Below are 13,007 nucleotides of genomic sequence, written 5' to 3' on the forward strand. Positions count from 1 at the left end.
TTCCAACCAATGAAGGGACGCAGGGCTACTTTGACATTTTATTGTTGGTGTGAAATGTGGAATGGATCACAACATAAATCACAGTATCATATCACCAAGATTAATGATCTGCAAGGCACAAATCTCCACAAAGTTTAATGAAAACACATCCAACAGCCCTAAAATTGCCATCAGACTGTCATTTATCAAATATTGCTCATTTACTGCAACATCCGAACATGGAATACCTCTGAAGGCAAGTGCACATTAAACTGTTCTTTACTTCTGGTATGCTATTAAAAATCTGTTTATTTTCTGCTGTGCTCACAGTTTAGACCACGACTAGTCATTAATACATAAGTGAAATCCTCCTCTGGGATATGGAAAACAACTATATATGTGTGTGTGTGTCTGTGTGTGTCTGTGTGTGTCTGTGTCTGTGTCTGTGTCTGTGTCTGTGTGTCTGTGTATATATATATATAATATTTCATAAATATAAACTTTTTTTCAATATATCATTGAGTATATACAATAACATGTTTCACCTTCTGACCTCTCTAGCAGAAGTGAAAATTCACACAGTGAAAATTTTCTTTGGAGTCCAGCCGAAGAGCTTATTTCACCCTAAACGTCCATCTTCCTAAGCAGAAAGACTCACGCTCATTTTGACAAAAGGCTTGAAGTTAAGCCTGGAGCCTGCAGACTTGGACATAAGGACAAAGAGGAAGGGGTCCAGACAGGCATGAAGGCAGCACAAACACACGGCTGCTTTAAAGTACATGTACAGGCCTTCTGTTCCACCCAGGAACAGCTGTATATGGTGGGACAGTTGCAGCACTCCGGCAGGAGTGAAGCACACCAGGAAGATGACAAACACCAGCGAGCTGGCTTTGATGTATACGGACCAGTCGTGGTGCGACCGGTTCAGTTCGCAGATGATCCGGGAGTAGCAAACAATCGTGACCACCAGGGGCAGCAGGAGGCAGAAGATGGTGAGAAACAGGTTGGAGTGGAGCAGGAGAACGTGGGTGCTCTCTTTGAGAGGTAATACATCATGGCAGGTGGTGCGATTCACCTCGGGGATCCAGTAGCTCTGCTGGACGAGGAGCTCCGGGGTGACGCCTGCCGCAAACACCCCCCACACGGCCACTGTCATCCAGGTGGCGCACGTCCTCTTGGGGAGACCTTTGTACAGGAACGGGTGCACCACAGCGATGTAGCGCTTGATGCTGATACAAGCCAGCGTCTGGGCTGAGCAGTAGAGGTTGCCATAGAAACAGGCCGTGACCAGTCGACACAGGTCCTCGCTGAGCGCCCAGTTGTTTCCATGGAGATGGTAGTAAGCCTTGAAGGAGAGGGAGAGGAGGAGGAGGAGGTCGGAGACGGCCAGGCTGCAGTACAGGATCGCAGAAGACACCTTCCTGAGCTTGGTAGCGAGCATGCACAAAATGGCGATGTTAGCCGGCATCCCGACAGCCATGGCCAGTATGTAAATAATGGGGATGACCCGAGTGCTCAGGGGGCTGTCGAGGTAGATCTTGGTTATGTTGCTTAGCAACTCCAGTGCAGGAGGAGCATTGGAGAAAACGGGAGCCTGCGTGCCATTCAGGGCAAATAAAATGGAACCCTTCTCAGGGACCCCTAAAAATGTTCTTGGGTGAGCAACAACAGAGCTGTTTCTTTTCACTTTTCTTCTCTTCTTCCCTAAAACAAAAGGATTAAAGTCTTATTATTAATAGTATTCATTATGCTTTAATCACATTCTAAATCATGCCAAGCTTGTATAATAAGATTCACCACAACAGCTCTGATTCGGTAAAGATTTCATTTGCAATCAAATCATTGATAAGTGGTAAAACTCCTTTCTTTGGAAGTGAAAAGCCTAAGTCCTCGTTATTTTTGTGTAATTTGGTGGTAAAATTAAGTGAAAAAACTACTGTTGTGTTAAAAACAATTAAGAGACAGAGAAGAGATAGTTAAAAGCCTTAAAACAGTTATTTATTATGAAACTTATTTCCTTGTAACAATGCTGTAATAATGACACAACGATCCAGCCTGTTCTTGAGTTCCTAATTGATAAAATAACCACAGCACACATTCACGCGCACCACTTACCCTCTTTCTGAAGCGTAGCACTTAGACAGAGGACAAGAATGAAGAAAAAGACAAAATGTTTTGCCATTTTTCTACCTTGTGGTCAAAAAAGAGCTCAAAAAACCTTTCTCATCTCCAAGAGTTCAACTCAACACCTCCTCATCGTCTGTGTCTCGGCTGCCTGCTGCTACTTGGTTTGGGGTTTGTGTTTCCCCCTAGAAAAAAACTCTGACTTGTTTTTGGGTCGGGTTGCGCGGAATGCGGTCTGCCTTTGCTTTGTGTTTGAACATGCAAGAGAAGTCACACCCCTGATCCTGATCTGTGTCACATCTGCTCACTCATCATCTCTCGACTCTAAATCTATTCCAGATTAGACTCTCGCTCATATCCAGCAGTGAATAACTGTAATATACAAACAATTGGGTTGTCTTTGTTAGTTTGTCCCTCTTGCTGATTTAGAAACTATGGGTTTAGTGTGTGTGTGTGTGTGTGTGTGTGTGTGTGTCTGTGTGTATGTGTGTGTGTGTGTGTGTGTTTGTGTGTGATTCCTGGGGGTATATGAGGAGCCGGAAGTCGGACCCTGACTGAGGAAACGTCTGTAAAGTCGATAAGATGGTTTGAACATGAGAACTTTTCTCTCTCATTCCACCATGTTTGTTTATGAGCCTGAAAATGAACGAATGTGAAAACATCTGGAAATCAACATCCAGCTGATAGCAGATGTGACCTTTGCCCTGTTTTTCGTCATGTCTGTTTAGAACAGGCCGTGTTTTTACCCCCTGCGGCTGTGCCTTTAGACACCCCTCCCACCTTGACGTCATCGCCGGCTTAAACGCCACACAATACTCAAACCGAGAATGCGATCTGAGCGCACCAAAGATGGTCTTATACCAAAGTCGATGAGATTTCTGGTTCTCCTGGGAATCCATTTGCTATCAATCCAAATCATCCAATGTTCTCATGCATTAAAATGCATGTACACAAAATAGCACCATTTCAAATTAAATTTAACAGACAAACTATTTTGAACTCGTACAGCGGGGAGGCATGAGGCATTTCCTTTCAAGCCTTCAAAGGGGAGAGGAAGGAGATGCTTTGTCGCACATCAGCAGTAAACACCTGCTTCCTGTCACATTAAAAATAGTCACATACGTCAGCGCTAAAGCACAATGATGTCTTCTTTTATGAAATTGGTGGAGTTCAGCGTGTCAGGTGGAACATGTCATTCATCCTCGTGATTAGCGGAAAACTGCTTTTTATTTCTTAAGGAAAAAAAACTTTCTGCGTACAGGAAGCAAAAACCTAATGAACTGCATTGTTTGCTTTCGCCACACGAGGGCAGTATGTGCATATTGTTGGACGCTTATGTTCCCTTTCCTATTCTTTCTTAAGCATTAGTTTCACACGAAGAAGAGAGTTTCTTATATATCCTTCAGAGTTGTGAGGATACATTAAAAGGTGTTTGCTGTTTTTGTAGTTTTTATTTTGATGTCCATAGTTCAAACAGTTCCTCAGATGGTTGTTTATGTATTCAGGGTATTCTGAAATTTAACATCCATTGAAATCGTCACACAAAGGCATCCCCCTCTATTTAAATACAGGTTCAGAGTGACACGTGAGTTCTACAGACTATCTGCACATGATTTGAATATCTACTCCGTTTTCTCTCCATTTCCCTGGCACGGGACTGCTGTCATTAGAAACTGAGACCTTTATGATCGACACCGCTTCTGCATCTGTCGCTGTCGGCACAGGCAAATTTGGAAAATAGATATTGAAATCAAAGATTGATAATGATGTCCCGGGATGTTGGCGGCCACATGAGATAAACCGACACACTCGGAGTTGGATGCTGGTTATGTTTGTGCCAAATGTGGGGAATTTCAAGTGTCCTGGGATCAGCTTTGAAAGTGCAGAAGTCAGGGAGAGAATGAATGGGGAGTGGTGTTCTGTCTGTTCCACTGTAGTGTTGATCAAATTCAGTCTTCGTTTGTCTGTTCTGCTGCGTGACATCACAAATGGAAAACCACTGTATCATGAGTGCTCGAGGACCCAGAGAATGTGAGTGGGGGAGGAAGGTTCCCGCTCCCCACTGAATCTGCTGCCCCCTTGAATCTGCCCCGAATTAGCGGATGAAGATGAGACGGACAGTCACGGGGGCGTCGGCATCTGCTTCTGTCTGCGTCACCAACAGTGTGTCTAATGCAAACCATCGCCCAGTCACTCCAGAGAAGGACAGAAAACGAGGAGCAGAGTTTGTGAACCTCCCACCTTCTGATTCCACAAAATTACAATGTTGTCAGTGGCCGCTTTTATATCTTGGCTTCAGGAAGCTGATATCTGATATCAGTAAAATCCTCCCAAACATGTTTTGATGACGTTTCCTTCGAAATTGCCTTCTATTTCCAGCAGATATCTGCAAACCCTCCAGAACATTCTAGCGTGACCCGAGCACGGGGTTACTCGACCATGTTTTCACTTCCTGTTGACTTGTGCTAAAATAACACATCAGCAGCAGCCTTTAGATGCTCATTATAGTCTTCATGCACTGTGAATGAGGCCTTTTCACTCAAATTTGGGCTTTAATTCTCAGTGAAGGAGCAGCTGTGACCTCATAGGAAAATAAGCAAATGCTGTTTTTGGTTTTCACGGCCAGGGAGCAAAGATGTACGGCAAAAGATGTTCTCTCCTCTGAACTTTCATCGACATAACATCCTTTTCACTGGTGTTGCTGTTGGCCGCCCTGTTTTCGCCCTTCCCAACCCCACAGTTCAACACCTAATGTTCAGTGGACGAAGTGGGGGGGGTGATGTGGGGGTGGGGCACTGAGAAAACAACAGCATTTGAACTTGTGATCTGTGCCACTGAACAGGCCTTAGACGCTGTCTCCCACAGTCTGCATCCTGACTCCCCTCTTCCCAGGAGAAGGAGCAAGGTTATGTTAGCTAGAAAGTCAGCAGCCTCCAGAAGCAACAAAACCTCTGAAATGGACGACGTGTCCAGCTGCAAACTCCTCTGTGACATGTGAATTGTGGGAAACCGTCCCCAAGAGTTCATGGTGTGCATTCATAGAGGGCATCTCTGCTTTTTCCGTGCAGATAATTCACATTAATCCAACTGTAAAGGCGGACGAATGACGGTGTCTTTGCTTTGGCAGCTTTGAGGACAGACTGATGTGTTAAACACTGTGGAGGCCGTTATTGTGAGGAAATGACTTGAGTCTGGCTGCCTGCGAGCTCAGATATTGAGTCTCAGAGGACAGAAAGTTCAGCGTGAGTCATGAATCCCACCCTATCCTGTTCACATCAGACTCTCTTTTTATCTCGGGGAAGGCAAGCGGGGCATTTCTCCACCTCCGGCACATGTTTGCATTCTTTCAGTTAACTTCATTGTTAGCCTCTGTGGCTACTGCTAACTCTGGACCCATTTGCCTGAAGATCTTGACCAGACGCAGCACGAACATTTGGTAATTACCCTGGATGGCATGTAATCTCCTGGGAAAGGAGGCCATTAAAGTCTGAGTACATTTAGTTATATAGTTCCCACGAGTAATCCATTTAGACAAGCGAGGTATCAAGATTGTGGTTGTTTGTGGAGGAAAAACTGTGTTTACATGTTTTTCCTAGACACAAATAGACCAACTTCCTCACATTTGTGTCAAACAGATGTAATATATGGTGTTTTTGCTGCCTGTAAATGGAGGAAGCCTTCAGCATCTCTAGGGATGTGTGGTTTCCTTAGCATGTCCCATGTTTCCATAATTGTTTCCATACTTAGAAAGGAACGGAACAGTTTTGTAAGTGACAACTGGGCTAACATACGTAGGTCACCACTTGAAAGGGTGTTTAAGTGTTACGTGTGCAGGATTTGGTGGCATCTAGTGGTGAGAGTGCACGTTGTAAGATTTGAATGCCTGCCTCAAACCTGACCTTCGGTAGCTGCTGAGGGATAAGTGGATTTTTCCAAATCAATAGGGCTGCTGTTGTTGTTGTTGTTGTTGTGGTTGGTGGTGGTGGTGGTTTTGGTGTTGCTGTTGTTGTAGATATTGGATTTAAATTAGAGTGCTAATTGTCAGATGCAGTGAGATGAGATGGACATTACGGAGGGGACATGCATCAATATCTATAAAAGCGATCTTGAATGTTGCACATCCAAGTGTGCACAGGTTTCAGCAGAAGTTTATTTCTGCCTCAGGAAATCCCAAAACACACTGCAGAGCACTTCTAATTTTAATCACAGATAAATATATACTGCTGTTGCTTTTGAACATGACTGGCAATAATATTATTCTACTATTAAAACAGCTCTTTTGAAATGTTGTCAGTCAGTAAACATCAAATCATTAATTATGAGGCAAATTCAACTTTTAAACAACAGCAGAGTTTTTGATATTTAATTGTTGTCGACATTGAAATGGGGCCGGTGCGTTAATGGTTTGACTGGGTCAGGATACGGGAAATGTGACGTCAGGCTGCAGGAATTCTTCAGGCCGCTGCTTCAGGCCGCAGCTGATTGGTGGACAGACACTTGGACCTGTTGGGCGGCGGGTGGAGACTCAGCAGCGACTACACTCCAAAAAAAACCAGCGGAGTGAGTCACAGACAAGAGTGGTCAGTGGTCGTTGGGTCTGTTATAGCGTCTGGATTTGATAAAATGTGGAATCCCAAAACTTTCCTGGCGGTTCTGGCGTGCGCGCTCGTCTCCTCGGCTGCAGACATGAACGGTGAGAAGATTGATGTTTATTTTCTTTATGCGCCAGAGAATGCGCGCAAGTTTTGGTAATAAGATGCGAACATGATGTGAGGATGACTGACATGACACGATTACGACAATTACATACAAGTTTCAGAGGAAACGGGAAGAATGTCAAACATTCCGGCTCCGTTGCTGCACGATTAAACCAAATCCTGCTGTTGTTTAGTTTTAATCGATTGATTAAACGCGATTAAAGTAATGAAATAAGTGCGTTTTTCCTGTGGGGGCGAACAGTCTCATTAGTTGCGTAACCTGGGGGGGAGGATCTTCTTATTCTTTTAATGCAGGCATGTTCAAAGTCCGGCATGTCCAAAGATTTTATACGGCCGCAACTTCAGTCTTACAACGTAATATTTATGGCCCGCTGGCACTAACTGAATAAATAAATCACTAAAATGTAATTCCCCCTTTCACCACATGGTGGCAGCACGACTGTAATGCTGTCTGGCTCTGCATCCTTGCCTCAAACCCTTCTCCGCTTATTAGTCATGGCGACCGCAAAGAAAGAGGAAAGTTGATAGTGAGGGACGCCGCTTTCAAGAAAGATGGGAATCACAGTACTTCTTTACTGAAAATCGAGGCAATTGGGTTTGTCTTATTTGTCAAGAGACTGTGGCCTTGTTCAAAGATTTTAACTTTCTAAAGCTCTACACCACCGACAACACAACATAGGTGCGCAAATGATGAGTTACGCAACCGCTATCGCGTCTCTTTCAATGGAATTTAACAAACGCTTTCGGGATTTTGCCGTTACTGAAAAGGACATGTTGCTTTTCTCTTCTCCCTTCTCCGTGGACCCTGATGATGCTCCTCCTCAGCTGCAGCTGGAGCTCATCGAGCTGCAGTGTGATGATGAGGCAAACACCAGCAGCTTTCGCTTATTGACTTTTACGGGATAAAAGCAGGTTTCCAGAAATGCGAACATTTGCCAAGAAAATGCTGAGCTTATTCGGCTCCACATATTTGTGTGAGCAGACACTTAGACAACTAAGTGACTCCCACTTACGTGACATTTTACGCATCCCAGCTACTTCCCTCAAACCAGACCTGGCCTCTTTACTGAAATCCAGATCTCAGTATCACCCTTCTCATTAGATTCAGCAAGTTATTGGTTTCTTGATCAATCTGTAATTGAATGTTTTGAATCTGTCACTATTAACAGTGAAAAGCCAAAAGCATACTTACACACTTGGACTAATGGCACTTTTTTCATTTAATTAAACATCTTTAGATTAAGATTTAAGATTTTGGTTATAACTGTTGATGTTGTGTACTTGTAAATGTGACACAAACTATTACTCTGAAAGATCTTGTAAAAGACAAGAGCAAATTTACTTGTTTTAAACTTGAATGATAACAGACAACTTTGCATTACATTTATCAAACTCATGGAAATTTAAGGTATTCCATTACCGTTCAGTGTTCAATGTTATCTGACTCTCCAGATATGAATTAAAGGCAGAATTGTGTTTTTAGAGTTGTTCACGTCTGCCTGAGTGGCTTATATTTGGTTACACTGCCATTTGAAAAATAAAGAGAATTGTGACATTGAAAATAGTTTTATAATAGTGTATCTATATATATAGATATATATATATAATATCTACTGGCCCCCGGGCATCTTCACGTTATCAAATCTGGCCCTCTTTGCAAAAAGTTTGGACACCCCTGTTTTAATGCTTCACATTTAGAAACTTTAAGTACAAAACTAAATATTTAGCCATAAGAATTGCTGTTATTGTTTCGTTTTCCATTATTAAACATGTTTATTTAACCGGTCTTTTGCTGAGGTAACAAACATGATGGACATGACTGACTGAGCTGATGAAACCAAACCCTGATTGTCTCCGTCTCTGTCCCCAGACACAGTGCATGTGGTGAAGACGTTCTTCAGACCGGACCCTTCATTCACCGATGAGCCCTTTGACGTGAATTATCTGTTCACGGACGACAACGGGACCAACCTCTCTGTCAAGCACCGAGGGCTGGACATGACCGGCTCAAACAAGCCCAGGATGTCGGACTTGGCCCTGTCCTTCCTGGAGGGGCCCATGTCCACCGTCCTCATGCCTTCCTTCTACACGCTGGTCTGCTTGATCAGCGTGCCGATTAACATCTGCGCCGTGTTGGCCTTCGCCCGCAAGATCCGTCCGAAGAAGCCGGCGGTCATCTACATGCTGAACCTGGCCACTGCCGACCTGCTCTTCGCCCTGTTGCTCCCCTTCAAGATCTCCTACCACTTTGGCGGCAACAACTGGATCTTCGGTTCTCTGATGTGCCGCGTGGTCACCGCGGCCTTCTACTGGAACATGTATTGCTCCGTCCTCCTCATAGCCTGCATCAGCGTGGACCGACTCCTGGCCGTGGTCTACCCCATCGACTCTCTGGCCTGGAGGAGGCCGAGGAACGCGACCATCGCCTGCGTGACCATGTGGATACTGTCCTTCGTTGGCTCGGTGCCCCTCGTTCTGTCTGAGCAGACCCTCTACGTGAGCGAGTTGAACATCACCACCTGCCACGACGTGCAGCCCTCCCAGCTCATTTGGAGCTACAAGCTCTACTTCCTCGTCCTCAGCTGTGTGCTCTTCTTCCTGCCCCTGCTCATCACTGTGGTGTCCTACGCAAAGGTCATCTGGTCCCTGAGCCTGGTCCCGTGTGGGGTCCCAGGGCGCTCGCGGAGGAAAACAAGGGCGATGGTGATGGCTCTGACGGTGCTGGTGATATTCCTGCTGTGCTTCATGCCCACCAACTGTCTCCTGTTAGTGCACTACCTGCAGATTCACGAAGGGATGGACATCATCCAGGAGGCCCCAGATGGTTCCTACGCCTTGTACCTGGTGTTCTTGTGCGTGGGGAGTCTTAATTGCCTCCTGGATCCACTGGTGTACTACTTTGGATCATCCCAGTGCCAGAAACAACTGTCCAGCGCGTTCACCTGCAGGAAAACCAGAGAGTGCAGCAGCAGCCACAGCAGCAGCAGCCACTCATCATCCAGGTTCAACAGCAGAAGAAATATGAAATCCAGCCGAACAGAAAGCAGCAAAATTACGACATCAGACACTTTCCAGAAAAACCTCAACGGCCAGTACAAGAAACTGTTAATCTAATGGACGGATCACTCGTTATAAACCGAGTGGATTTAATGGGCTGTGGGTTATGTTTTTAAATATTTTATGAAGTGCATCAGTAATAAAAGAATTGTTGGCCTGCCGTGTCCTCCAAGGGAGGGAGAATAAGAGAGTAAACCACCAAAAAGCTTCAAGTATTCGTAAAAAGAGTGTTTGTTTTTCTCTAGAATTCAGCTTAATATTTGATGGAAAACCCCTTTTTTGCACTCTATGCGTTAAATCAGCTTTCAAGCTAAATGTGAATGTCTCGTTATGTTAAGTGGAAGGAAATTGTTTAAAATGTTGCTATTTTTATAGATTTGCTTCAGTGTACATTTGAAAGTGCTCATCTTTTGCCTTTGAAAAAGGCACCAGTCATGTCTCATTTATCTTTATAGTCAAGTATTCTTGTAAAAAAAATTAATATTCTCCAGATGTAACTCCTGTTTTGTTTAGATGTCTGTATTTTCATGGTGTTACATAAAACTGCTGCGCAAATTGTCTCCTTATTTATTATACGTTTGTATATATGGTGGGGGCGCTGCCCCCTGCTGGACCAAATATATAGTGCTGGTCATCCCGTCCTCCAGCAGGTGGCGCCATAGTTCCTTTAAAACCAGGTAAACACATGTAAAGACATCAGATATGATCCAAATATCCACATTCACTCGGCATATCTTCATTACTTAAAATATTTCAAACTAAAGTCAACTAAATCATACTCAGGCAAGTCATGGGACAGATGAACTCCCCCAGGTCACCTGACTGTGACATCACGCAGGTGATAAACAAAACCATTGGAGGAGCGAAGAATGGCTTGTGAAGAGGAGCGGCCACACCCGCAGTCATTAACACTTGGACTCTCTAACCTCCCTCGACAGTCATGAGTCGGAGTTGTGCGTGTTTCCAGCTATTCCTCCTCTGCTGCTTTGTGTGTGTCGGACTCTCTCAGAAATGCGGTAAGAATTACTTTTATCTTTGTTCTTGTATGTATTTTAAATTAACATCTGAGCTTACTGGATCTTTTTGGTTTGTCTGATTTTTCTTTGTTGGGCCCGGTTGTCTTCTTTTTGACGCAGAGTGGAGTTTGGATTAGATTGTGTGTTATGCAAAAGTGCACTAAAGCACCTAAATGAAACTAAAAACCTATATGTTTAGAGCTGGAACAACTCGTTAAAACAGCGTTTTACTGGCAGGTTTATGACATCTCAGCCTATAAACACGCACTTCTGCTTCACGCCTTTCAGTATAATTCTGTGGTCTGTTAGCAGAATGCCAGCATTGTTCTTTATTTCGTGTTTAAACTTTATTGAGGTTTCTATTTACCAAGCAATCAATCAGTCATTATTCTTAAACGATTAATCTTTCTCTTGGAAACATGTAGAAAATCTCTCAAAGAATGTCAAAGGGTTTCCTGGTGCAGAGAGTGACGATGGGGTTGCTGTGGACCCCGATGGCAAAGACGCCCTCTGCAGCCGCCTCACCACCGTCTTCTTCCCAGTCGTCTACATCACCGTGTTCGTCGTGGGCCTCCCAGCCAACGCTCTGGCCATCTGGGTGTTTCTCTTCCGCACCAAGAAGAAGAATTCCTCGTCCATCTTTATGGCCAACCTGGCCCTGGCCGACCTGCTCTTCGTCATCTGGGTCCCGTTGAAAATCGCCTACCACATCAACGGGAACGACTGGATCTACGGCGAGTCCCTGTGCCGAGTCCTGGTGGCGTTCTTCTATGGCAACATGTACTGTTCCATCGCCTTCATCACCTGCATCAGCGTCCAGCGCTGCAGGGCCGTGCTCCACCCGCTGGCCAAGAAGCGGGGCAACCGTATGGCCGTGTTGGTATCTGTGGCGATCTGGCTGGTGGTGTGGCTCATCACCGTTCCTCTGTACCTGTACGACCAACAGGTCCACGTGCTGAACCTGGAGATCAACACCTGTCATGACGTCACCAGGCCCAGCCAGAAGAAGACAGCGGCGGGCTACTTCCTGACGATGGGAACGCTGGGATTTATCGTTCCCGCCATCGTGTGCGTGGTGTCATATGTGCGCATGCTCAAGGCTCTCAGGGACAGCATGACGGATCCAACCATAGCGCAGAAGAGGCGCAAGGCTGTGGCCCTGATCGTCACAGTCTTGGTGATGTTTCTTGTTTGCTTCACGCCCAGCAACATCATGCTGCTGGTGCATTACGCTCTCCTTTTAAAGGGTTCTCCAAACACCCTGTACGGCTCCTACGTGACCACGCTGTGTCTGGCCAGCCTCAACAGCTGCCTGGATCCCTTTGTTTACTACTTCATCTCCGAGGACTTCAGGGAGCACGTGAAGAATACGTTCCTTTGCAGGAGCCAGAGGAACGTGGAGAGGATGAGGGTCTCCTTCAGCGCCCTGAAGTTCTCCAAGAAGACCAGCACGTACACGTCCCAGTCGGGCAGCAGCGGCAACACCGGCAGCACCGACTGCTAGCTCGTCCCTTGGCCATAATCTGTTACTGTATTTTGTTGCTGTGTGAAATCCTCTTTTCTGACTCACTCCCTAAGGTTTGAAGCCATTTCTGCTTTTTTAGGGTCTTTGTAAATATTACATGGTTTTATTATTCCTTTTTTATTTATGCACAAATAAATCAAACACCAGGGTTCCTATAACACATTTGTTGGTGTTTTCGAGGATCTGATCAATGAGCAGTGTTTAGATCTTATCTTTTTATGGAAATCATCTGCTTTTCCAGATAATGCAATGTTAAAACTAGATCCATACTGACAGCTGAAATATCCTGTCTTGATGAGGACGCTGAAAGGATTCACGTTGGTTTTCATTTGCATTATCACATCAAATAAAGGTGACACACAGACCAGAGGGCGTTTATTCTGATTGACGTCACGGCTGTTTAAAAATAAACGACAAATAAAAGTACAGCAACAGTGATCGTGGATAAGATCAGCAACGATAACGGTCAGAAAAAGAAATGGAACCCTAACTGCTTCGTTTTCAATTAAATGAAGTGATTAAACTGAGATTAAAATTTAGAAATGCGTTAAAATATACACCAACTTCATCAGTAAATGTCCAAGAATA

At 44.8% G+C, this 13,007-nt stretch overlaps 2 protein-coding genes across 2 annotated transcripts; one reads left to right on the forward strand and one right to left on the reverse strand.

Moving 5' to 3' along the window:
• Window positions 1–25: 25 nt before the first annotated feature.
• Window positions 26–2,516, reverse strand: LOC130516914 (proteinase-activated receptor 3). Its single transcript, XM_057018313.1, has 2 exons — window positions 2,095–2,516; window positions 26–1,683 (listed from the first exon to the last, which is right to left on the reverse strand). Exons 1-2 carry the CDS (start codon window positions 2,159–2,161, stop codon window positions 620–622), a joined length of 1,131 nt encoding a protein of 376 aa, XP_056874293.1. The 5' UTR covers window positions 2,162–2,516; the 3' UTR covers window positions 26–619.
• Window positions 2,517–6,549: 4,033 nt separating this feature from the next.
• On the forward strand, window positions 6,550–12,581 carry LOC130517618 (uncharacterized). The gene is made up of 3 exons (XM_057019620.1): window positions 6,550–6,796; window positions 8,692–9,930; window positions 11,320–12,581. Exons 1-3 carry the CDS (start codon window positions 6,727–6,729, stop codon window positions 12,396–12,398), a joined length of 2,388 nt encoding a protein of 795 aa, XP_056875600.1. The 5' UTR covers window positions 6,550–6,726; the 3' UTR covers window positions 12,399–12,581.
• Window positions 12,582–13,007: the final 426 nt, after the last annotated feature.

This window comes from Takifugu flavidus, chromosome 20 (genome assembly GCF_003711565.1).
Source record: "Takifugu flavidus isolate HTHZ2018 chromosome 20, ASM371156v2, whole genome shotgun sequence".
Lineage (NCBI taxonomy): Eukaryota > Metazoa > Chordata > Actinopteri > Tetraodontiformes > Tetraodontidae > Takifugu > Takifugu flavidus.

Coding starts and splice junctions, on each gene's coding strand:
- LOC130517618 (XM_057019620.1), top strand. CDS start 6,727: ATGTGGAATCCCAAAACTTTCCTGGCGGTTCTGGCGTGCGCGCTCGTC. Junction 6,797..8,691: donor CTCGGCTGCAGACATGAACG/GTGAGAAGATTG, acceptor CTCTGTCCCCAG/ACACAGTGCATGTGGTGAAG. Junction 9,931..11,319: donor CCAGTACAAGAAACTGTTAA/TCTAATGGACGG, acceptor GGAAACATGTAG/AAAATCTCTCAAAGAATGTC.
- LOC130516914 (XM_057018313.1), bottom strand. CDS start 2,161: ATGGCAAAACATTTTGTCTTTTTCTTCATTCTTGTCCTCTGTCTAAGT. Junction 1,684..2,094: donor TGCTACGCTTCAGAAAGAGG/GTAAGTGGTGCG, acceptor CTTTTGTTTTAG/GGAAGAAGAGAAGAAAAGTG.